The sequence below is a fragment of the Crocodylus porosus genome, unplaced genomic scaffold (assembly GCF_001723895.1).
Source record: "Crocodylus porosus isolate Cpor-Errol unplaced genomic scaffold, CroPor_comp1, whole genome shotgun sequence".
Lineage (NCBI taxonomy): Eukaryota > Metazoa > Chordata > Crocodylia > Crocodylidae > Crocodylus > Crocodylus porosus.
In genome coordinates, this window is record NW_017728914.1 from 16,918,261 (window position 1) to 16,944,818 (window position 26,558).

The window sequence follows — 26,558 nt, forward strand, 5'->3', positions numbered from 1 at the left end:
AGAAACTATCCCAAGTTATTTTTCTCCTGGAGTGGCCTGTTTTGCTCTGGGAGAAAAGTCCTAAACATCTGTAAACTTGTGGCTTCCCCTGGAAGAGCAGTCACTCTCCCAAGAGAAACTAAATGGTTGTATGTGGCCTCTGGCTACTACACTGAAGTCAAAACATGGTGCTTAGTCACTTTCTGAATTCTAATATTTACTATTTAATACACTGAAGGATATTATACCTTTTTTATTCCTTTCTCCACAATTCATTCATTTGCAAAATTACCTCATAGAAAATACATAAATATACTTTAAAAAGCACAGACATCCAGAAGACAAGCTACTTCTCCATGCATGCATTGATGGTCCAATATAAATTAGCTAGATTGTTTAGGCAGATACTGTAAATTTTAATGGAAAAACATGCTGATTTAAAATTAAAATATTGCTTCTTTAATTCAAAATAATATTTTTTTTTCAATATTCAGAACTTCTTTTCACAATGTAAATTTGTGTTGACTTTTGCGTGATGGTTCCCTTTCTCAAATTATAGTTTATTTATAATTAGAACTTATTTACTTCCAGAATAGCTAGAAGTGCAGATGTGCTATAATTATACAGGTTACAAATCTACAATACATGATACCTTAAAACACAAAAATAAAAGCCTGACCTCAAAACTATAATCATTCTAGTATTGTTTCTTAATGCAAGCATTAATGCAGCAATTTCCCCCTTGACATCTAAAACCAAACCTAGGTAGGTATATTATGAAAATACTGTAAGGCTGTCTATACAGATTTGTTGAGCCAGAATATATATATTTATTCATTTATTTTTAATGTCAGCTGATATGGCTAACATCTGCATGATTAGCTAAGGTGTTTTATAAAGCTAAAAAGGCCTTTTTTAAGTATATGGTGTGTATTTTTAAAATAACAAATAATTCTTTACTCAGAAGTTGTTGTGCTATGCAACATACTCAAAGTCAGCATGTCTAAAGTTGCAGTACATTATTGTTACAAAACATCAAGTCAGAACCAAATAGATTAATCAGACAGAGGGTAATTTACATCAGAGAATGAGACAGGAGAACAAAGGTTGTGGAGTGTAGAATGTAATATTCAGCTGGAACCACCTATTTATAGATTTCAATCACAGTGTTGTCCCTTTAAGGGTGCCTTGTGCAACTTAATGGAACAATGGATTTTGAAAACTTGTTTCAGTTACTGAGCAGGTCATGGCCAGATTATACCATAAAGCCCCCAGAAAGTGGACATTGTGGTGATATTACATTAGGACCCCATGGACTACAGGTCTTGGCTTGAGGAAATACAGGAAAGCAGGGGATGCAGACATGGTACTCCCCTACTTAGCAGGTTTGGAGAGAGGCATACTAGGTGTCCTTGTGCACATGCTTAGATAAATATACATGCACACATATCCCAACCCACAAAGCTCAGGCAGCTCAAGAGCTCAAGCTCTAGTATGTTCACAACATGCTTCACTGTACCGACTACAGTGCCTATTAAATCATTTTAGGTACTGCCAGATATGTGTGTGTGGGGTGGGACACAATTTACTGGAAGAAGCAGCGCATTAGTTTGACCTGGGTCTGCAGCGTCTGTATATATCAGGTGTTTCAGCTGGGCTTTTTGGCACTTTTATCTAAAAGCTACAGCCCCCCAAAAACTCCAATAGAGTGCTCAATCTATACAGACGTTGGGTGATCCAGGTCCAACTAATGCAATGCCTTTTCTGGGCATGCGCTGGGCTCGGCGCAGGGGCACATGGAGTTTAAAGTGCCAGTTGGGAGAGGAGGGTTTACATCTGTAAGTATCCCATGATTTTAATAGGGGTAGAGCTAGCTATTAGGGTTATGCAAAACTTCAGTCGCTGATTTGATTTGGTGGAGATTCAGCCCAATTTGGTAGCTGACTCTCTGAATCTGAATCAAATCAGGAGATACTTTAATCTCTCGGAATTGATTTGGAGGGTTTCAAGTCAATTTGGAGACATTTGGATAGATTCAATGACATAAACATGGCTTTAAATGTTTTTTCGACATACCTCAAGGTATCAGGCAGCTCATGAAACTGAGATGCTGGGGCAGATGGAGTATTCCACGGGAGCATGGGAGGGTCACCAGTGTACTCAGCAGTGGACCCGGAAGTGGACCAGAAGCACTTCCAGTCCACTTCCAGGTCCACCAGAGAGCATGTGCTGGAACCCTCCCTACTCCTCAGCTCAGCGACTGGGTTGGGGTGCACTCAGGATCCCCCCACGGCCAGTTGCTGAGCTGGGGCGGGGATGCGGGGAGGGTCCCCTGCATGCTCAGCAGCAGACCTAGAAGTACTTCCTGTCCACTTCCAGGTTTACCGTCAAGCACACAGGGAGGCTCCCACGCTCCTGTGAGATGCTCCATCTGCCCCACCATCACAGTGTTTATGAGCCATGCCTGGTACCTTGAGGTATGGAGAAAAAAACATTTAAAGCTGAGTCTATGGCTGAATCGCTGATTTTTTGAATCAGCATCAAATATTCAGACTCATATTTGGCTGAATCGAATTGGGACAGTGATCTGAATCCATGACGCAGACCAAATCAATGATTTGGACTGAATCTGAATCCAAATCAAATATGGCCCATTTTGTATACCCCTACTGGCTATGCCTGCATTTTGCCATCTGCAGGTTTCCTCATGGTGGCTGAAACTCCAACTTTTTATACAATTTTCCCAGCCCCTTTGCACCATCCTGAGCAGCACAAAATAAGCTAAATTGGACACTATAATTCATTATCAAGTACTGAAGTGGAATTCTTATAAGCAGAGGGAGTCTAAAAAGACAGGAGGAAATGGGAGAATTGAAGTGGAGAAAGATGATTACTTTAAATCAGGGACAGGTAAAATCCAGCTTGCAGGCTGGATCTGGTCTGTTACAAAAAACTATAATGGAGACCCCAGCCGCAGTTGCGCAGGAAAGCTCAGGGCTGGGGTTGCCATGGAGACCAGCTGCAGCCGTGCTGGCAGTGTACACAGCAGAGGAGGGCAGGGAGATGCTCTGTAGCCACTGGAAACTTGCAATGCGGGTAGCTTGCTCTGGAGCCAGGGCAGAGCCGTGTTCTATAGTCCGCAAACTCTGGGCAGGGGTGCGCAAGCAGGGGATAATGGCTCTGCCCCGCTCCAGACCAGGCTGTCACCTCTGCAAGTAGTGGGGGCAGAGCCATGATCCCCTTCTTGCACACCCCTTGCCTGGAGGCTCTGGCCTAGTTCCAGAACAAGCTGCCCCCATTGCAAGTTCCCAGTGGCTCCAGAGCAGTCTCCTTCCCTGCTCTGCCATGCAGCTCGTCCCCATGGAAACCCCAGCCTTGAGCTTTCTCCCACAGCTGTGGCTGGGGTCTCCATGGAGACTGGCCCCAGCCATGTGGGCAGGAGCTGCTTGGAAATGGGGTCTGGCTGCTCGCTGGATCAGCCATTTTACCCAACCATGCTTTAGATGAAGGGAAACTCTTTGTGGGGAGGTATGGTGAATGATAGGGCTTTGCAAAAGGTGAAGAGTTGCTTTAGTGTCAGAGGTTAGATAGGACATGGGGTCATTTTCTGCCACCCTGACTCTCACTGAACAGTACCTTGCCATTTAATCAGTCAGACTGAAATCAGTGGGGATACTTGTAGAGTAAGATATTATTCAATATAAGTCAGAACAGTCATAGAACAGTGTAGACAGTGTAAAAAGAGATGAGCTTTGACAGTCTCCCAGGTGCATGTGCATATAATGATATTTAGTTAGTTAATACAACTGAACCACACCAGAGGACATTACAGCATATGCTTGAGGGTAACAAAAAGTTCAGTTTTAAAACTCCTACATCACAAAAACCCATTGTGGTTGGGGCTTTGAACACCTCTCTAACTGCTTACTTTTCAAAGAAAACTTTTTGCCACCATAAACAGATGACTGTTTTGTCTTGTTTACACTACTGCAAGAACAGTATGTAGAATTATTTTTGAGGTTGGGGTTGCACAATCAAACTGAGAGTGCCATAAATAGACACTGATGATAAAAGCACCGTAAAAGAAAAGACCACTATTGAATATAGCTTTCATCCTGGTTTTTACACAGGGTTGGTTTAAACCTTTGACACAGTTTAAAACTTAGTAAGAGTAGACCTAGAATCATGGGGCTCCCATCTGTAGGTGTGTAGGACTCAGCTGGGGTGTGTGGGGCTCCTCCTGCACTGGCAGTAAGGCATGCTGGGATCTAATGCATGATCTCACAATTGCACCTGCCATACATGTGGCATGGCAGGAGACGTGATTGTGTGAATTATGTATTAGACCCCATCACACCTTTACCTGCCCATGTAGATGGGGACCCTGGGAGCATTAACTTCACCTCTTTAAAGTGGGTAAAGTGAATTGTGCCACACTAAGTAACATTAATTGTGTGTAAGAATCTTGAGATTAGTAGCTAAACCAGCTCTATATTAGTGTTAAATGGGATACAAGAATAGTGTTTGGGAACTCTTATTATCCTGATGATCCAACAATTTTGGAAACCTTTAGATAATCTGATTTTCAAATAAGTGAAATACTGTTTTTTGTTTAGTTCAGAGGAGAGTAAAGAATTTCCAGCAATTGGTGTTTGCATAACCAAGGTTTACCAATGCACGGAGTTGATGAAAGATATTAGATGTTTCTGATTCTTCCATGTTTTACTCTTTACTACCATCATCACTTTATGATTGTCTATCTTGTTTTACCTTTGCTCTGTACGCAGTTTAACCCACTGACTAATTAAGTTTTTACTTTAGATAGGAAGATTATCTGGAGTAACCAAGTAAATTTTCAATACTTTTTGAGAAATAAAATTGCTGCATCAGATTGTGTTGCAGAGTTATTTTTCTGATTTCAGTACAACTGAAATGGTTGCCACTATAGCTTTCAGTTCTGGAAAATCCTGATTATTGGGAGGCCTTTAATGTGGAACTGCACTGCAGTAGTTTATATAGACATTACGTTTCTTGCATGAAGAACTAGATCAAGAGTAATGAACAGAAAAACACAAAAGCTAAGTACAGACAGCCAAAAAGCCTGAGACCGAATTGATTCAATCTTTGCAGGTTAGCCTAAGTTGCATAGATTGAACAGATAAGCAGGTGGACAGACATTCACTTTTGATTCTGGATATGCAGCCACATGCCTATAGTGGTCCAGGTCAGAAGCTGGGGGTTAATGCTTTATGAGCTCTTTATATTGTTCAGTACACTCATGTTTTACTTACAAATATGGCAGGTTTACATAATGATAATCTAGGGGGTTTTCTTTTTTAAATGGGTTTCTTTATAAATATGAGTCTCAAGAACAGATTGAGGATTTCAGTTACCAAAAAAACTGGCAGTTTGATTTGCTGGCATTAAATCCTATATATTTTTAAATATATTAAAAAGATGCAGCTGTAACAAGAAGTTCTTGGGGAAACCTGTTGCATGTAAAATTTATATATCCATGACGCCATAACTGTACATTATAGACATGTATAGAAAATTTCCATCATAAATATATTTTTCCTTTCATTTTTCAATTAAATTTCAATATTTTAAAATTTCAGACTGGACAATATCACAATTGATTGTTCAAGTTATACTAACACATTTTATGGCAAAGAGCTGTTCAAATTATTTTACCTTTTTTTTTTAAACTTGGAAGATAATCATCAAAATGTAAATATTTTCCATAGGGTTAACATGTGTCAATGATTTTTCCCATGAAGAATCATGATGGAAATTATGTCTCCCCTGAGGTCAAAAGGAATTTTGTTGTAGAATTGTAGCAAAATAGGGTTGGAAGGGATCTCAGGAGTCTTTACTTTAGCTTGTTATGCTGGTGGAGCCTCATCTAGATACTAAAGAGGTTGCAGAATTTCCATCCTCTTAAGAATTTTGGAGGAAGGAAATTCTGCAACCTCTTTAGGTAATCTATTCCAAGGCTTAACCATCCAGACAGTAAGAAAGGTTACCTAATAGCCAATGTAAATTTCCCTTATTCCAATTTAAGGTGATTATTGCTTGTCCTGTCCCCTGTTGCCACAGAAAAATAGTCAATCACCATCTTTTTCATAACCATCCTTCATGTAACTGAAGACTAGTATCCACCTCAGCCTTTTCTTTTCCAGAGTAAATAATCCCATTTCTTCCAGCCTTTTTATGTAAATCACATTTACTAGGCCTCAAATCATTTTTGTTGTTTTCAGCTGTGCTCTTTCCAATTTGTTCACATCCTTTTTGAAGTACAGCGCCCGAAGCTGGACACAGTGCTCAATGTGAGACTCCACCAGCATAACAAGCTGACTTGGAACAGGATTTCACCCCGTATTTTTAGTCAGTGTTCCTCACTGCTTCCTAAGGGCCTTCCTTTAGAGCAGGGGTGTCAAGCTGATCCTGGGTCTTGAGCAGATCCGGATCATGAGGGCTCTTCATAGGTTAAATCTGTGGTCTAGCAGCAGCTACAACAGGTCTGCTAGCTGAGGATTCCTAAAGGCATCACTGGTCCAGGGGCTGGTAGCAGGGATCAGACAGAAGTGGAGCAAACAAGGCTTATATTTGCATAATCCTTGCTTATATTTGCATAACCCTCCTGTATCCCTTCACCTACTCCTCCCCTCTCTGCCAACAGCCTCATCCAGTGGGATCCAGACACCTTGAATTTTTCAGCAGACCATACCCACTACCCCTGCCCCCTCAACTTACAGTAGTAGCTTGCTGGACTACTATTGGGTCAGATGGAACCAATCTGGTGGCCAAGTCCATCCTCCAGCCTATGACACCCCTGCTCTAGAGTTCATGAAATATGGGACCATCATCTCTTAATCTTTCTGTTGGGTCCCAAGGAAATCATCTCTCTTTCCCCCCTCATAATCATAAGGCTGTATGTGCATCAAAGTTATTTTGGTGGTGAAAAGGTATGGAACTCGGTACTGTCATGCTCTCCAGTTTCTGGTCTTTCAGTCTGTGATATAAAAATTCCAATGCCTGATTGTTTACCACAATAAAACTTGTATCTGACTTCATGCAAGAAAGTAGCCCCTATATGTTTTACACAAATCTCTTTAAGAGAATTGGGTAGAAGCTCCAAAACTCATCAGTATTACTTTGGCTGTCTGGCTTGTGTTTCAGAAACACAACTTTATCCAAATGAATCCTAAATAACTTTGTATACACCTTTCAAGTAGCTGCCACCAGTTGTGAGAATAACCAAGTGTTCCTTGGATATTTCTTTTTTAGGAAACTTAAAGAGCTGCAACTTGGAGGTTCAGTTAAAAAGAGATTTTACGTCTTTCTAAAATGGACATTGATGTATGCTCATTTTGCTGAAGTGTTTCAAAAGGTTAAATAATATTAAGAGTCCACTTTTGTTGACCTTACTGAGGACTAGTCATGAGAGTATTGCCTTGTATACAATAATATTTCAGAAGTGTGCATGGAAAAATGTCTCTTAGATCCTGAAATTGTTCATAATACGTTTCCACATTTGCTTTCACCCTTTCAGCCTGTCATTGCCTTCAGTTAGGTTCCAGCTAATAATCATGAGTAATGCTACTCACAAACCAAAGGGTAACATTTTTTAAAATTATACTTGATTTCCTTTGAAAGAGCATAAAATCCTTGTGCTTTTAAAATTAGTATCCAGGGTGATGTTGCATTCAGTTACTCTTCTGTTTAAGATGAACGTCAGAGACTTGCACAGCAAGCCATATGAGGATAGGTTTAGGGACCTGGGACTCTTCAGCCTGAAAGAAAAGGCTGAGAGGGGACCTGGTAGCAGCTTACCACTACACTAGGGGAGTACATCAAGAACTTAGTGTACAACTGTTCACCAGGTCACCTTGGAGAAAACCAGAAGTAATGGTCAAAAACTCCTGGGAGACTGTTTCAGGCTCAACATTAGGAAAACCTTTTTCACAGTCCAGACTGTAGAATAAGCTCCCCCATAGGTGGTTCAGTCACCTACCCTGGACATTTTCAAGAGGAGACTGGATGGTTACAGTTGTCTTTCCTGCCTGGTGCAGGGGGCTGGACCTGATGATCTTCTGAAGTCCCTTCCAGCCTTACAATCTATTAATCTTAAAGAGAAAATGTGAAGATTTTACTGTACAAACACAGCATTTTATATAGGTCCCCAAAGAGGTAAATGTATTCATTTAATTAGAGTAAGGATTTTAATAAATAATTGTCTTTAAAAAAAGAGTGAGAAATCTGAGAGGCATAGTATTTTGTTTCTCTGCTATATGCTGGACACAGCCATCACTAACTAGAATGTCCGGAGAAATTCCATTCTGAAGTCTATATCTTTGGTACCTCCTAAATGTATCAAAATATTTACAAATGTACTGAAAAATTTAAATGCAATTTGAAATATATGTGTGTGTGTGTGTGTGTAATTCTGTGTGTGTGTGTGTGTGTGTGTGTGTGTAGCTAGATCTATTAAAATGCTTTATGCTTAATTTCAATAAAAGATTGAATTTTCTTCCCAATGGGCACCAAAAAGTTGTCCCAAAAATGATCTGAGGTAATTCAGATGACTCAATGTTTAAATCTCAAAACATTCCTCATAAAAACCTTTCCAGCCAGGAAAACTGCCTTTAGTCATGCAGATTTGGTAAAATTTGGCTCACATTTTTGTGAGGGGATCTTTAAGTTGGAACTATTAGAGGTTAAAATGGAATTGATTTTTTACTTTGGTAGGTTCTGATGTCGCACTTTATCTCTTTAAAACACCTATGTTGTAGATTTTTCTTCCGCAATCTCCTTTAAATACCATCAATATGAAACTTTAGTGATCTTTTCCACCTGTATACTTTCTCTTCTTTCTAAGTTATAGTTTAAACAATGATTTTTTAAAAATATAAGTATTTAAATCATCAAATGTCCTTAGACAGAGAAAAATCTCTTTATTACATGTATGTAAACTAATTCCTTTGGAAGAATATTTTTTTCCTTGCATGTTAGATATTTCCCCTTATGATAGCTATGTTAACTGATTTGCCTTGCAGATTTCTTTTCACTGAGCATGGTTTGCAGCTAATGACTAATGTGCTGATGTGCATTGTTGTTATAAATTTGCATGTGATAAATTAGGCTTGAGATCGGGAGAGCACTTAAACATGAGATTAACTTTAAGTCTCATTGAAGATAAATATCTGCTTATAAGGTGTCTTGAATACAGATGTTTTTTTCTTAATCTGCGGTTTTATTGAAGGTTCAGTTAAAACTTTCTATTAAACTACAATTAAACTTACTGTTAGGAAACGGAAATTGAATATACAAGTTAAAGGCCTTATTTCTTTGTCTACTTCTCCCTACTTTGTTATAAGGCATAGTTTAAGGCTAAGCATACCTTGGTCAAATGTCTTAAACATAGAAATTAGGAATGGAAAAGTTATAGCTAAGATATGTACCTAAACAAGAATTCTTCCTATTTCTAATCTTTCTTTCCACTGGATGGTCCAGGTATCTATCTCCATTTACTCCTGAAAATGGCAAGGATAACAGGTATTTCACAAAATGGTCAATGTAGGGAATGTGGGAACCAGAATTGGATACAAGAAGGCCATTCTTGTTCTCCTTTCCAGTGTAAGCTGTAGTGGAAATTCAAGTCCTGTTTTCAACACTCCTTCAGTTAATTTCGAGTCTTTTCATTAGCCCTCGGGACATGTAAGGGAAGGTCAGGCATGTAGATGTAGCATGGAAATTTTTCTTCAAATTGCAGAGTGTTATTTCACTCCCTGTAGAGTCACAACAATGCACCCAAGTGTCTAGGCCAGCAGCAATTTACCAGCTAATGCTGTGTTGCTGACACAATCATGCAGCTGTGACAGTAGTGGTCTGTCTTTTTTTTTTTCCTGCCCCTGTCACTTCCAGACAGCACCTGGGGCAGCTGTCCTGATTGCCCTGCCCTGGTTAGGCTACTAAGCAAAGATTGAGCTCTTATCCCCAAAGAACATTGTTTTTTCTCGCAAGTCCCGGAGGCAGATGTTTGTTGCAGCAATCAGAAATGCTGTGCATGTACTTAGTGTCAAAATTTGATGGGTTTTTGTCCTGGTGTGTGACCCCCAACCAGTTTGTGTGTTCAGGATACTAAAGCATTTGTGACTAATTCTGCCTTCAGATATATGCACGTTCACCATTACCACTAACAGCCGTAGAAACAACACAACACCTGAGCACAAAATTTGACTCTTAGGAATTTTGTTAGAAGTAATTAGAGGAGTATAAAATGCTTCAGTCCATGTGCCCATTTTTCTTCCTTTCTTTTCCTTTTATTTATTTATTTATTTATTTATTCATGTCTTCCCCCCCCTTTTTTCCTTACCTGTTCTCTAAAATTCAAAATCCAATTCAAATCCTTGAGTTTCATTTTGAGTTTTAGAGCTTCCAAAAACCTAATAACTTAAAGAGCTCTCAACTGAATCGCAAAGTTTTGCTGGGTATTGCCCTTGACCTGCAAGCAAGCAAAGGCACCTGAAGCCATTAATCACTTCAAGTTGGCTTACATCTCACCCCAGATTACTTCAGGTCTGTGAATTTGATTCAGATTTAAAGCTTTTTGAAAAATCTAAACCTATGCAAGTCTTGGTTAGTTACATGGCCTCCCTCATTTTGTTTTGTTTTTTTCTTTTATTCTGTTTTACAAACCAATTTCAAAATCTTTTGAACAAAAAATACTTTTTGTCCAGGAAAACAAAATGTGGCATATGTGCATTTTAATGGCATGCTTTCATATTTAGAGATTGGGCATGCATTCTTTTCTCAGTTTACATACTTGTAATTGGGTAGTGTACTTCCATAGCAGCTGCACACCAATATTTGGGCTGTCATTTATGAAGCATTTATTAAATATCTTGCCCACTGAATGTACTCCAGATATGAGGATTAGCAGTCAGTATTTTTAGAGACTACTGCAATAATATCCATCTTTTTATGTGCCTTAACCCATATCAGTAAAATTTAAGTGGCTTTCTTTGTAGACAGACTATTTTTTGTTTGTTGGCATTTTAGGACTATGCCTTTCCAAGGGATAGTTCTCTCAGTTCCAGTTAGTGAGTAGATTCTTAAATAGTGCTCCAGCTCACCGTACCTGTAAATACTGAGGCCCGATAGCAGTGTTTGAACTTTGTAATAACCTAGGCAATTCTGTTCTCCCTGTCCTGGTATAGTGGACCATTTTGATTTGTCTGGGGTAACCTTACCTAATCATTCCTGACTTTTATGCAGCTCTCACTTGTCTTTTGTTTCACCAGATTTCACAATCAGAAACACCAGCCATCCTATCTTTCTCATATATTGCTCCTGTGCCACTCTGCATTTAAAATGAACAATCAGTGCCTGCAAGTAATTGTATATTACTATGTAGATTAAATTAAATGAGACTGAATTTTAAAAAGTAAATCTGTCATTGATGTTATGTGCTTAGAAGTGCTAAGTTATTGGTTATAAATGTTCCTTTTGAAAAACAAATGTTTAGCATGAGATAATTCTGTAAAACCAAGAAAGTAGTTTTGTTGATGGTAGCAATGTGAGAATTAGTCACTTGTGAAAGTAAATATTCCTAAAATATATATGTATGCATGAATTAGTGTAGAAGTTGTACATGTAAGTTATTTTATAGCAAGTTAATGAAAAATTGCAATAGGAGTTATTTTAGATAGCCATCATTTTGGAGCTTCTAGATGGCAAATGGAATAAATAATGGTAAAGTTTAAATACTCTCCTCTGTATTTCCTTTGCTTGGGAAGCCATCTGAAAAAATCAGCAACCAACTCATGGTGTCTTATAGTTTCAGGTGGCCTGGACCTACAGTGAATACCATTTATGCCATTTATTTTGCCATCCATCTTTTTAAACTGATAGTAAAAACTTGCATGTCTGCTGCACTCTTGTCACTTCTTTTCCACTTGTGAATTCACCTTTTATTTCCATGGCTCTTACTGTTGCTTTTTCTTCATCTTCTCATACTGCCTTCCTCCCTATCCGTGGGAATTTCTCCATTATGTTTGAACTCTATTGTTCACCATAAAAAGTCCAGTTCTATGGCTGAACAATCCTTCAGCACCAAGAAATCTTTTAAACCTTGTCCTACCACCTGTTAAAACCACTTGTACACTTATTTTCCCCCAAAATAGTTTTTTTTCATATCATCATGTCTTCCTTGGTCAGAAAGACCAGTTGGAAAAAAAATACATTTACATCACAAATTTATGTTACCTACAGAAGCAGGGCCAAAGCACTAATTATACCTCTAAAGCCAGAATACGTTTATGCTAGTTGTTGGCTCAGAGGGCCCTGTAACTTTAATTAATTATCCTATTAATACCCTATAGTGCATTAATTTTACTGAAAGATAATAGCTACCTTATCTCTAAGGAAACTGGTCTTGATTTTATTAACTTACAGGACAGAAGAATAATTGGCACATATCATTGTCCAGAAATGTATTCAACAAAGGTATCTTTCATTGTTTTCTCATGTTTTTATCCTCAGAGGCTTAAAATAGAGGTCCTGACCATTTGTGGTCACTAAAGATCCCATGGCACTTTTTGTAAGCATAGGCATCTCAACCCCAAGCATTCTGGCCAAATTGCAATTTATGTAACTATATTCTGCTTACCTAACATTCCCACCACCACCCACCCACCCCATAGTTTCAATTGGCGACAGCATTCTTCATTTCCTCTATGAAAATAAAGTGTGTTGTTCTGTACTGTTATACAGTCACCACATTTCACCTGAGAGGTGATTGCACTTCACTGGCACATGAAGTGATTTTTCTTTCTAAAGTTTGGAAAGCGCTTTGGGATCATTTTGTATAAAAAGTGTATATAGTAAATGTAATTTGTTATCATCGTCTCAAGCTTCAGTTTAGTTACCAAAGTATGTTTTATTTAGGGTTGGGCGAACCAGGTAGGTGACAATGACACTCCAAACCATGTCTTGTACCTCACAGTAAACTGTCTTTTACGAGGTTCAATAGCAAAGTTAATTTACTTTTCCTTACTTTTCATTTTTGCGTCTTTTGCATTACTGGATTGGAAATGAGAGATCTGCATACCATGAACTATTCAGTTCTTCTGCAATGTTCTGTCACTGTTCCAGATGCAGAAGGTCAGACTAAGTGCTAGAAAAGCACATGAATTTCTGGGTGCTTATCTGACCATTCTACCATTTGGAGGTTCGCCCATCACTAATTTCACTAAATATTGGGTTGTTTCTACTTTTCCTCAAAAAAGTTGTTGAGATGTTGGAAACCTCTGCTCCAGCTCTCATTATACAAATGTGTTAAGTTCATTAGAAGACACTTTCCCCTAGGAGGTTAAAATAATAAAGCATGTAAAGCATAATATATTATGGGCACAGATGTCTTTTTTGTTTAGTGATATTAATCCAACTTAACTGCTGCCAAATGTACAAGACTTGCTGTGTTGACAAATTAACCAGGTACACGCTCACATTTCAGTGTTGTTAAATATTTGTCAATTCCAACCGTACAAGGACTCAATGCAAAAGAAAAAGATAGCAGTTCACTGGAGAAAAATAAATCTGAATGCTGACTACTGTAAAATATTTAAATCCAGGTTGAATTGATCAGATTTTTTCTTGCATTTGTGTGTTCCATATGAAGTATATTCTATAATATTCCATAAAGAACACCTTGTGATCTGATATCAGTACAAGTCAGTGAAATAATATGGTCAGTTTCCATTCAGCTGCAAAGGACTCTAGGTGTGGCTATGTTAGTGGAACCCAAGGTAGATTCTTAAAAATTAAGAATGTTCTTCTCTTTTCAGGTGAAAATAATTCACAACCTGCTTTCATTTAATCTTTAGCATGAAATTCTGGGCTACTGAAATCAGTCTCAAATCTCCCAGTGATTTCAGTAGGGCCAGAATTTTACTCCTAATGTCTGAGCTAAGACAACATGGACCTAGTGTTTTAAGTCTTTATGCTACCTCCCTTTGTATTGTTAATCGTTATTGCAGTCTTATTATACTGTCATACTTTTCTTTTTATTCAGAGCCTTAGAGGTCTCATAGGTGTGAGATTGTGGTGATTCAAACAAAACATAATGCCCCAGAAATCACTGACAACTATAAGGCTTTAGAAAATTATTCCAGACAAATGTTTGTTGAGAGGCTGGAGATGTTCCATAGACTTGCTTAGAAGTTGTAAGTCTCTGATTTTTCAGTTGGGCAGCAGGGAACTAGTTTTTGTCTTATTTAAAAGTTTGTAGACTTCCCAGGTATTGTGACCAAATATTTTCTTGAGTTCAGGTTAAATCCATGCAATTTTTTCTTTATCATTTTTTCTTAATCACGCTAAAAACATAGACAGGAAATTGTACTGAAGAAGGGTGGGAATGGGGCAAGTACTACATGTCAGCTCATCCATGGAAATTGTTTCATGTGTCTGCTTTATCCCATGGTAAGTACAAAGTAATCCATGGTAATCATTCAGTGGTGAACAATCGTAGTTTCCACGTATAGCATAATACAGCTGACACGTGAAACTGTTCCTGTGGATCACCTTATGCATGGTAAATCCACTCTCCCCTCTCCCTTAATTCGCTATATTTATCTGTATAGTTTTTGAAAGATCATGATTTGAGTTTCATTTTGAGTTGTTAGGTTTGTCCAAAGTAAAATTCAATTGAACCAGAGGGGTGCAAAGTCATTTAGTCTTTACAATTTAAAGGAAAGCCTGGCAAACCAAAATTGTTGCATTTATACAGTTCTAACACAGATGTAATCACTCAAATCACAGTGTTTCAATAGGTCCAAATAACTTTTATGTAAAGTTTGTCCTCTTGATGTGTATGCTATCAGTTAGTATATGTGTATGCTATTAGTTAAGCTAATATTTAAATACACTGTAAAATGATTGTCATTAAATAGTAATCATTTCCATCCATCCTGACACCATGGCAGCTAAAAGATTATATTTATTCCCTGAATGTTGGCAAATGCTGTGCTGTGCTATCTCTGACACCACAGTAAGATAGCTGCAAAAATAACATCACTTTAATACTATCACTGAAAACCTCACAAAAACAGTTATTTTCATCTCCTTTCTATGCATATTGACAGTAGTATATAGTGAATACATAATGTGACTAAATTACTGTTGTTCCAAGAAACCATGGGGTAGTTTATTTCTCACTTAAGATGGTTTACATCTGGAGTACATCCACTGAAGTCAGTGAAGTTATAACTGGCTCTTCATTTGCCACTTGTCTGAATTAATCAAAGTATTTGCATGTAGTTAACCTTGGTGGTTAAGTAATTCAAAATACTGATGAGAATTACAAGGAAAACCTTAGATAACCTCATACTTATGGAAAGTTTTTAAGGGACATATTGTACTTCAGATGTATGCCAAAGTAACTAACTGCAGAATTTATCCCTAACCTTTTTTGAATAAAGTTTTTGTAGTCACATTTTTAATCGTAACATCACATAAATAGGTATTTTTTCATGGAATTGCCTCATTTGTTTGTCTTTTTAAATGCACATTGAAACTACTGTGCAATGTAAATTTGATGTGATTACACTCTGGAATAAATACATGGATTTTTTTTGCTTTTAATATTCAACCACCTGCCAGTGTTCTGGTCTGATGAAATCTCCCAGTATGCACTGTGCTTTATGAATTTTGTGAATGTTGGAGAATGACATTTTTGTCTGTATTTTGTGCACATTTGGAGATCTTGTCACAGGGGAGGCTGCCACTTCCTGGAAGAAAAAAAAAAGGGAAAATCCAACCTCAGTAAATTATTGAACACAGATATGTGTGCACAATCTAAACTCTTGGTTCAAAGATGATACCTTTATTAGGTCAACTGAGAAATCAGGAAAAAAAATTTCTGCAAGTTTTCTTGCTCATATTCCCTTCATCAGGCTCAGGGAAAATTAAAGATGGTAAAAAGTCCCCATAGGTAGGAAATAAACTTCATTTAGCAAAGAGGAAGCTGAAAATAGAAATCAGTCCCTCTGGGTCCATGAGAGTATCTTTGTGAGTTGTTCTGAGTTGTTCTTTGTTGTGCAGATCAGGTAGGATTCCTTCCCTGGAGGTGTTAGATGGCAAGCTGGGAGGTGTAGAAATCTTTCTTGTTGTTCAGCAATGAAGTTTATTATCCAAAACCAGCTAAAATATGGCATTTTCCATATTTCAGGGATGTATTTGGTAGCTGTGTTAGTCTGAGACAAAATTAATGTAAAAATCTAGAACTCTTGGTTCAGAGATATTTTTCAAATGATTATGCTCTACATGCATGAGATTAGGAGATAACCAGCAGCCTTGTGCCATCACTCTGTATTCCTTCTACTCTCCAAACCTAAAGTCCAGCAAATACCTTCTATTCAGACATACAGAACAGGCATGATTAGCCTTAGAATATGCAGATTCCTGTTTATAAATATTGTAATGTGACTATTTGAAGGACAGGGCTAAAAGTCCTTTAACTAGATTGGCATCTAGTGGATTTCTTTGAGTCTATTTTAAGTCTGCTGTCTTATTTCTTACAGATGGATCCACATGAAAATATTTTGTTGAGCACACTTGAAATTAAAAATGAGATGGCTGCCTCTGAGGCTGTTATGGGGCTTGGGGACCCTAGAAGCACTATGCTTGCCTACGATACTTCAAGCATCCAGTACCGGAAAACTGGCTTGCCCCGACACAGCTTTGGCCGCAATGCCCTGGAACGACATGTGGCACAAAAGAAAAGTAGGCTACGGAGACGTGCCTCTCAACTGAAAATTACCATTCCTGACTTGACTGATGTAAATGCCATAGATCGATGGTCGCGCATATTCTTCCCTGTTGTTTTTTCCTTCTTCAATATTGTCTATTGGCTTTATTATGTGAACTAAAAAACAAAGCCACACAGAAAGCAAGAACTGGATTTCTCTTCAAATCGGTTGTACAGCCAAAAGTGGGACTTAGAAAAATTCTATTCAGGACAAAAGTTATTTTAAAACACCTTAGTTGCTGGCCCACTCTATGGTCTGTTTTCTAATATTTGGGTTACTTCTGCTAAACCGTTAATCTGTTCTTAAGTTACAGTATGAACATATCCCCACCCCACCCCATTAAAATATTAGTGCATTTGAAGTGTGGAGGTAAAATTTGATTCTAACAATCATTTCTTTTCTTCTTTTTTTATATAGTAACATGCATATGAGCTAAACCACATAAGCTATTAAAAAAGGAGAATTTGGAAGACAGGTTTAAGTTTTAACCACTGCTTGTGCCATTTCTTTGTGAAATTGCACATCAAGTACATATGCATCTATAGTTAAAAAGAGAGAGAGAGTGTTCTAAGATGCTGTCATGCTTATGAAACGTACACACTTTTACCTTCTAAAATGTGTAAACTTGAAAACAAGTAGTGCCTATCATCTCACCAGGATGATCATGGTCAAAGGTGTCCCAACTATATTCAGGTATTTCCTGTTACTGAAAGAACTAAACCTTTGACTGATATTATGAGTGGGTCAGGAGTTTGCACAGAAATTTAGAAACTAAAGCCAGGGGGTTTTTTTTTATTTTAAAGCAGCAGCAGGGTGGTGATCACAGTGCATCACATTTGTGATCTAGAAGGGAGCATGGAAATCAGGTTTAGAGATGGACCAAGCCATCATGTCCTAAACGGGTAGACGTCCTGTTACACTCAACATTTGGGAAAGGGAGTCATTTGTCTGAAGTGCCAAACATTGGTTGGACAAACAGTAACTTTATATGTGGCTAAAGGGAGACCATTGGTGCCCTGCCCTTCCAAGGGTAGAAAAAAGGAGATGGGGATGATTTCCGGATATAGCACTAAGAGAGGGAAAGCTATAAATATATACTGTGCAATTGAATTTTGTCAATCATAGTACGTATATTAGTCCAAATTGTTCATATGGAGTTGAGTGTTTTCTTTCAAGTTTGCAAACTTTCAAGCTTCACACCTGACATTGCTTTTATATCTAGCATCTAACATCCAGCAGGAGAGAACAAAAAGAGTTATTGTGTCAAGCAGACAATTACAGGAATTATCTTAGCTGTTTTCAGCATTCAGATTGAGAAAGTTTCCAATCACACATCTTTTAGTACAAAATAATTTGCCGGTAGGATATTTTCTCAAGCTGAGCTAAACAATACTTGTTTTAGTAAACTCAATAAGCTATTTTAAAAGAAAGGATTTGATAAACATTGCTTTAATAGATTGATTGTGCTTTTCAGCATTTCCTGCTTTAGAAGGTCTAACAATGTCCTTTAAAACTGAAAAAACTAAGTTTTGCTTTAGAAAATATATTTTTATTGAAAACAAAAGAATACACTTTTTTCCATTTAACTTTATATTGTATAGGAAGACTCTTCCCAAAAGGTGGGCAAGGTAATAGAATAAAAGTTGCTTATTGTACCATTGTAGAAAAGCTGCCTGTATAATGAAAAATTAAAACCAGAAACTAAAAGCATCAAGTCCTGACAGATTTTACAGAAGTCTTCAGAATTCAACAGAAGATAGTCACCAAAATAATGGCTATAATCCCTTGCGCTACCTCTCACCTACAGTCAGCCTTCTAAAAGGAACACAAATTCTAGCATCCTCTGAATAACAGAGAAATATGCAAACAGCTTCATTTTCCCTATGTAAGGATTCCTTTACAAATACTTTAAGAATTGTTTCTTAACATTTTTTCATTAAAAACAGATTTTTTTTTCTCTTTCTACTCTTGTTCTATCCTTTAAAACTTAACAGCTCTTTTGGAAATGTTATGGTTTTTTTTTTAAAAGGGTGAGAAATGACTGGAGGAAAACAGCTTTGAGAATTAATGATCCTAGTTTGCCCTGTAACTTCTCTTCTCCATTACCATTGGCTTTGCTTCAGAATGAGAAAAATAGCTTTGACTGTTATTTTGTTAAGAACCAGAAAGTAAGGTATGCTAAGCATTTACATCTCTAGTTACCATCAAGGCAATTGTGTGTACTCAGCATTGCCTCTAGGGTCAAACACCAAAATGTGTGGAGAGTTGAGCTTTTGATCATGTGATAGCTTTTCCATGATGAAAGTTGCTTTACCATTCACCGATTTGATTTCTGAGAGCATTTAATAAATCAAAACAATATATTTTGTAGGTGTATTTGAAGTTACCCTTATCCATGAATCACGTATGCAAATTCCTCCCAACTTCTAAGAAAAGGATCCAGTCCAGAAATCAGTAATATTCTTTGAAGTCTGTTCTTTAGTTTCGGCATCCTTTATGATTAATCCAGTTTAATATTACATTAGACATTTTATGCTCTTATGTGCAAGATTTCTTTTCACAAAGAGCCTTTTACTACTTATTTCATAGAAACATAATTTGAATACAGGAGGCATTGAGCACATATGTGGTAGGCACACCTCAAACATAAAACCTAACAGAGAATGTGCTTATTTTCTGCTTTGGTTTAGCAGATCAGCTGTAGTCAAAACCATGGAGATCAGATCCTAATACTGCACATCAATGTTTCTGAAGTTACAGTACAAGCCATAATACTCTCTGATGATGTTATTCAGGGAGTGAAATGAAATGTCTGGTTTCTGCTCAGGTGTCATTATGAAGGATATTTCAAAGGAGGAAGGAGCACTTTAACTTCCACACAATCCTGTTGACTTTTAATATTCTATATCTAAAACAAAAGTGGAAGGATCCTTCCAAAATTGAGCAGTTACATTTTGTACTAAGGCTAAACACTGTGATGTGAATAAGGTAAAGGTAAGAAGAATGGACAAGACCTTGACATAGAAGAACCAGAACCTAAGAAGGCTTGATCAATTACTCTTCTTCTTGGGTCACCTGTATGAAAGCGATAAATTATGCCAGCATACAAAAGAGGTGGATTTTCTTATGTGTACTACCCTGTAAGTGGATTAGAATAACTAACCTTGCTTTTACCTTAGAACTGACCTAAAGTGAATATTATAGATACTTTTGCTCCTTTCCACTGTTAGATTCACTAAAATATTAAATTAAAACTTAAATCATTTTTGTAATATAATTACACATTTTGTTGTTTCATTATGCATAATAGCCAGCAATTAAGGTGTTTTTCATCTTTGTGAAATTCATGGGCAAATTATGACTACAACATGGCACAGTTTTAATGAAATCTTTGAGATCAGTCTGTAAATATATACTGTATATGACTGCTAGTAAGAATGATATGCATTTTCAGAACTGAAAACTCATGCAACATATTTCTGTGTTTGCATAAGGAATGTTAAGTTTCTATCCTACTGCGGTTTAACAACTGGGAAGAAAGACTCAAGCAATGTCATTCTGAACATTTATTTTATCATTCCCGGGGTGGGGAAACAGGGTCTTAAGTAATAATGTGTTAAAGATTACTTCAGAGAGTTATATTATAATACAAAAGACATAAAATCTGTCAGGTACAAAAGCACAATGCATAGAGAAAGTGAAGGGTGGGCTTATACCTGGGGACAAATCCTCTTTATTTTAGGCAAAATGTGTATAAAAATTAGAGCTCAAATCATTTTCACTATTATATTTATTTATGGTCTGATTCCATAATTAACACAGTACTGAACACAAGTGAAACAAGCAAGTGTTAAACATTATCCAATTATATGTGTATATAGACATTACTGTGTCTATTTATGCATGTGTGTGTGTACATATATATATATATATGCATATACACATATATATACACACACAGTGTGCATGTGTGTGTGTGCATGTGTGTACACACATGCACACACATATATGCATACACATGCATTCATATGTGATGTGTTAAAGGAATAAGCTAATAAGTTCTGTTTCTACCATCAATCAGTATATGAATAATTTTTGAGAAAGCAAATTATTATATTTAAAAAAAACTAACTATACAGGGTAACTGGGCATTTCTATATCAGATCAATGCATATAATTCGTATGAAGCATTGCACAGTTTGACATTATGATAGTACTGTACCTCCTAGCATCTGAAGTTAGAATAGTCCTCACATTGCTTGCCTATTTCTTCTCTCTTTTTTTATAACAGCATTGTCCACTAGTAACTTTTCAAAACAAAAGTCCTAAGGACAGCAAGAGAAAAAGCAAAAATATTAAATATTTCTAGAACAGTAATATAGGGTGGGATGGCCAGGGTACAATACTATAACAGTAGTGATCATAACATTTTGCTATGTGTACATAGAACATATAATGTGAGCAACCATAATTTAAGCTGAACGTCTGTAAATATTATCAGATTTCTTAAACATTTTTAACTTCTAATTTGTACTTTATGGTAAGGCAAAAAGCTGATTCTATTTATGGTTTAGGTTAATGTGTCCTAAAATGATGTAAATAATTAAATAAGCTGTAAATGAGCAGTCAATAGATAAAGTAATTGTTTAGTGACTTTTTTTTACTAAGTACAATAATTGCAGTGCTCTAGCAGAGTAATTTAAACACCCTTTCGCATAAACAGATTTGGATTCCAGGTAAGAGTTTTAATATAAAAAGTAAGAGGCAGTACTGTGGTGTAAAATAGCCATTGCAACAATGTTACTGCTAGCATAACAGGTTCTTTTGTATCGTTAAAAAGTTTCAGCAACTGAAGAATGTAGTTCAGCACTCAGTACTCAGATCAAAAGAAAAATATATCATCTGATTTTCACTTGCACTATAGCTCCTGCAAAGTACTCTAGCGAGTGGCAGTGTAAAGGAGCATTAAGGTAAATGAAAATTTGGAAAGTAAGCGTCTGTCTGTTCCTAAAATCTGTATCCCTTATGCTATGTATTACTAGACTTTAATAAAAAAAAATGTTTGACTGTCATTAGATAGTGTAGTGCCCCAAAGCCAAAGAATTTTCATTCCAGAAATTGTTTAAAAGGAAAAACTAGTAAGTCACTGCTTAACACCAAAGGTAAAGTTTAATAAAATGCACTAGGAACTTTGTCTAAATTTTTCAGAAGAAAATGGAATGTTAATCAAAACTACTGCCCTATTCTACTTTGTAAAAATAACAACACCTTAAATATCCATTATTAATCCTAATTGAAATAGATCATCTCTGCAAGTATATGCAACAAAAACAACTCGTATGTATCAAATATTTTTTGTAAGTGCTTTGACAATGACTAGAAACATGAATCTGAAATGATGGAAATCTTATATTTCATACTAGGTTTTGGTTTTCTTTTTCTTTTTCTTTTTTACTGTTTCTTTCAGCATGAGGTTATCTATTCCAATTTGATAAACATTTTGTATGTTTGCACTGTTGCTGCCATTTGACTGATATTCACCAGGCATATCATTTATGGTCCATCCTATTATTTTGCATTAAAAACAATATGAACACATGAAACATAATTAATTCTAACAAGCTGACTATGATTTGAATTCCTTCACATTTTTATTTGCATGGGTGTTTAAATGGTTCTGTTAGTACTGTCTTTGCACAGTTCTGATTTATCTCTTTTTTACTTAGTACTATTTATTCATAATGTAGTAATCATCAGCCTTACTAATGACCTTGTAGCCTTTCTTATATGCACATGATGCACATTTTCCAATGGCTAGAAAATGCAAAATACTAGTGGATATCATTGCATCAGATCTTCATGTCTTTCTCAAAAGGACTGCTAACCTCTGGGATAAATGAGGTAGTAAAATGATGATTGTAAATGAGTAGCACATAAGAGATATTTTCTTGAATTTAAAATTATTGCAGCCAGTTTCAGCATGTAAATATATAATAATGTTGGCTAGTGTGTAATTCTTGAACTAAAAAAATATAAATAAAGAAAACCTAACAGAATGTATGTGTAGTTGTGTTATGTTGGGAGGGATGTTAGATACAGCATAGTTTAATAAGGTCAAATATAGAGAACGTCAGCTTTTATTTTGCCCCTAATCCTGTGGAAGTCATGCCTCTGACAGAACTTGGTCTATGAATTAAATCTAAAGAGGGACCTAGGCATCATAGTATTTAGTGTGTGTTGCGACATCTATCTTTCAAGTACACAACCACATAGGATGGTCCATAACCTTACGTTAGGTGCCTTTAGATAGAATCAAAAATGTCTATCGGGCATGCTTACATAAGACACTTACTGTGCAGTTGACTAATTAGTTGCTCAGTTAACATCTCAGCATCTACACACACCCCCCTATTAGGCTGGAGTGAACTAATTTACTCTGCAAATGACTAAATACAAGTAAAAATTCTGTAGCAGTGGACATGGGGACTCTGGAGGGGCTGACTAGGGCACAAGGGTGCTTCAGTATGGGGGTTGCCTTCTGGCTAGGCTCTCGCTAAAACACACATGCCTCAGCCAGCCCCTCCACAGCACATTGAGCTGTGGGGAGCAGCCCCAGGCTGGCAGGCTGCCTCCCAGGCCCCCTGCCCGAGGCTGCTCCTCCCCAGCTTAATGTGCTGCTCGTGAATAAACTGTGGAACTTATTGCTCCGGAGTTCATTGCTCCCAAGCATACCATCTGAACATGCACCTGAGAGCAATAGATAAGATCTGCAATTTATTCATTCACTGCAATTGCACATGTAGGTGTGCCCACTGAGTAGGGGAACACTGAGAGTTAGCCAATACAGAACTACTGAGGACAGCAGGAAAGGAAGTTTTAAACCCTGCCTCTCTCTGGGGCTTACACACTTTGCTCAATCCTGCAGGAAGGTATTTAACACCCTCTCAGGATTGGCTACCTTCAATCTTCTCCTGAAAATACAGAGAAGGGGTCGTTCTTTCCTTTTAAACCATAACAGCCACAGTTTGGTGGTGAGGTTGTAAGATATACAGCAGTTTAAAGGTTAAGTGCTTGCCTAGGATGTAGGGGGTCCTGTTTTAATTTGTGCCTCTGCCTGATGGAATTCAAGCACACACATACCACCTAAAGAGTGATGGTGATATATGTAGGCTTGAGTTCCACTAATTACTAAACTATAGACTAGTGGTCCTGTTGAAATTCACAGTTCACTGGGCCAGAAGATAAAACGTGAATATTATTCTACAGTCTAGTGATTATAGCAGTAACTTTAAGGAATGAGACCTAGTTCCTGTTTCAGAATTATTTTCTATTTTATTCAATACCTTTTTCATACAGGATACTTAAAAAGGTCTTGGCAAAAAACCCAGAAACCACGGTGAAGGTTCTAGCGCTATTATATAGTGATCCTCAAATTCTGAGGTTTTGCTCTCTTTTTCCAGGACAATACTGGACTGCTTAGGCATAGGATTAGACACAAAATTGACCTCAAATTACTGTTCTAAAGACTGAGACACTTTGGGTATGTACAGAAGCAGAATCTTAGCATGGCTTCAGGTAGAAATTGAGGCATCTGCGGAAGCATCAACAACTCCATGATTAGGCAGTACCTGAACAGGGGTGTTTCAGATTGTGATTCTAGACTTCCTCCTAAGGTCCACATCTGGCATCAAAAGGGGCTTTGTTTTTTTAGGTGGGGTTTATATGAGGCCTTGAGACTCAAAGGGGAGACCTCTGAGGGTCTCCTACTGCAATGTGTATTGTGCTTGCATGGAGTTGATTCTGTAGATGTTATAGAGCTCTTTTGGTTCCAGTGTCTATGCAGAGAATAGTGGCTAAGAATGACAAGAACCTTGGCCCCCACCAATGTAGCACAGTTTGGAGTAATATTCTCTAATTCCTTCTGGGAGCAGCCATGTCTGAAGGAAGAACCTTATACTATGGCTTCAAAGGAGCATTGCTTTCATAGAATGAATAACTGCACAACCCAGAATAGATAGGGGGCAATCAACAAAGTCCCTGGCCATTTGTATTTCTGTAAGGATCATCCTAGATTTAAGAGCAGTCTACATGTGCAACTCAGAGATTTGGTTGAGTTATAACAAACATGATATTTGTCTTCATGCATTTACATCCTTTGGAGTTCCTTGAGTAAAACTGAGATGAATTTATACCCATGAAGATGTAATCTGTTTCTCCTCTTCTGGATTTTTCTGCTCTATATAGAAGTAGCTGTGCACTGTTAAAGTCTGGCAGCTGTCTATCTCTCTATGGTGGATTGAATTAATATCAGCTCCAAAGAAACCTAAAGGATCATGTTTGCTGCTGGGGAGGAAAGAGTCAATGACCAACAGTATTCCACCCTGACTCTGTTAGTGCAGAGCTTTAAGGGTGTCCAAATGAAGGGCCAGATCAATGCAAGGAAAGTGTAGTTTCTGAGAGCAGGGATTTCAACTGTCTATGGTCATTGTGTAGGAATGATGCACCATGACACTTTGAAATGTCATCGTACATATACATTAGCCTTCTAATTAGCCTATTTAGGCAGAGGACATGGAAATGTGGGGGCATCAGAAAGAAGAATAAATGTTCAGCAGGGATTGGCGGGAGCTATCAAATCTCAATGCTACATTAGGCCATTTTCTTTCCTGAAAGGAATTTCAGATAGTAGTTCCTTCTGAAGCCGCCCATGTGCCTCTTTCTCTTACTGCCCTTCCCACCTGACCTGCTCCCTAACTCCACTTTCTTCTGGAATGACTATGACCTGTTTTTTCAGATTTCATTGTGGACTCAGTCAACCAAGCTGATTGATGTGGGGTTTAACATCCCCGGTCTGGGGAGCCTCTGCTTCCCCATGCCAGGCAGCCCAGCCAGAACTGCTCAGCATAGAGCTTAAAGCCCCAGGAGACTGAAGACTTCCCCCAGCCCCACCAGGAGCTTCTGGTCCCCAGGGTTTAAAGTCCCCAGCATAGGAAACCCTTTGATTTTCCATCTCACCCAGCCTCTGGCCAGGCCCACAATCAGCTAATTGTCACTGGCCACATCTTAAACTTAAGGTGCCATACAACTGAACCATAAAAATGTTCTATATTATTCATAGATGCATAGATTGTAAGGTTGGAAGGGACCTCAGAAGATCATTGGATCCAGCCCCCTGCACCCAGAAGGAAAGATAACTGGAGTCAAGTGACCTCAGCAAGGTCCAGTCTTCTCTTGAAGATTTCCAGAGTAGGTGATTGAACCACATCTGGAGGGAGCTTATCCCACAGTCTGGACACCTAACTGTGAAGAAGTTATTCCTAATGTTGAATCTGAAATGGTCTTGTATATGGAACATCTTTATGGCTTGCTCCCCATTTTATGGCGCTTTAAATTAGATGCCTGTGTAGCACATGTATGAAGCAATTAACTGTTCATTAATTGTTTAAATGTAATAGATAGAGGGGGCCTAGGTGTTTGCACACCTAATGCTGCACAGTACTCTTCAAACGATCTCACAATATCCCAAGGTGCCATGGCACCCTGGTTAATAATCACTAGCATACATGTTGTTTCCAATATTTAAGATCTAGTCAATGGCACAGAAATAAAAAGCACTGCAGTTATTATTAAAATTTACTCTACTCTGTATGCAACTTTGACACTATCTTATTACAGCCCACAACTCTGTGAATTAAGCTTCAATTTGTATTTAAAGGAGTTTGCTTGCACTTACATCAGGTATTAATACTGAACATTAATGCAAAAACC

The 26,558-nt window shown here is 37.6% G+C and overlaps 1 protein-coding gene across 2 annotated transcripts in view; it reads left to right on the top strand.

Moving 5' to 3' along the window:
• Positions 1 to 22,846, top strand: part of GABRB2 (gamma-aminobutyric acid type A receptor beta2 subunit) — a 282,514-nt gene extending 259,668 nt beyond the window's left edge. Inside the window, exons 10-11 of one of the 2 annotated variants that reach the window (XM_019534884.1) lie at positions 12,439 to 12,489; positions 16,563 to 22,846. In XM_019534884.1, the coding sequence (XP_019390429.1) occupies positions 12,439 to 12,489; positions 16,563 to 16,910 (399 nt within the window). In that variant the 3' untranslated portion in view covers positions 16,911 to 22,846. The remainder of the gene's footprint in view (positions 1 to 12,438; positions 12,490 to 16,562) is intronic. The other variant, XM_019534885.1, reaches the window with a different exon arrangement.
• Positions 22,847 to 26,558: the final 3,712 nt, after the last annotated feature.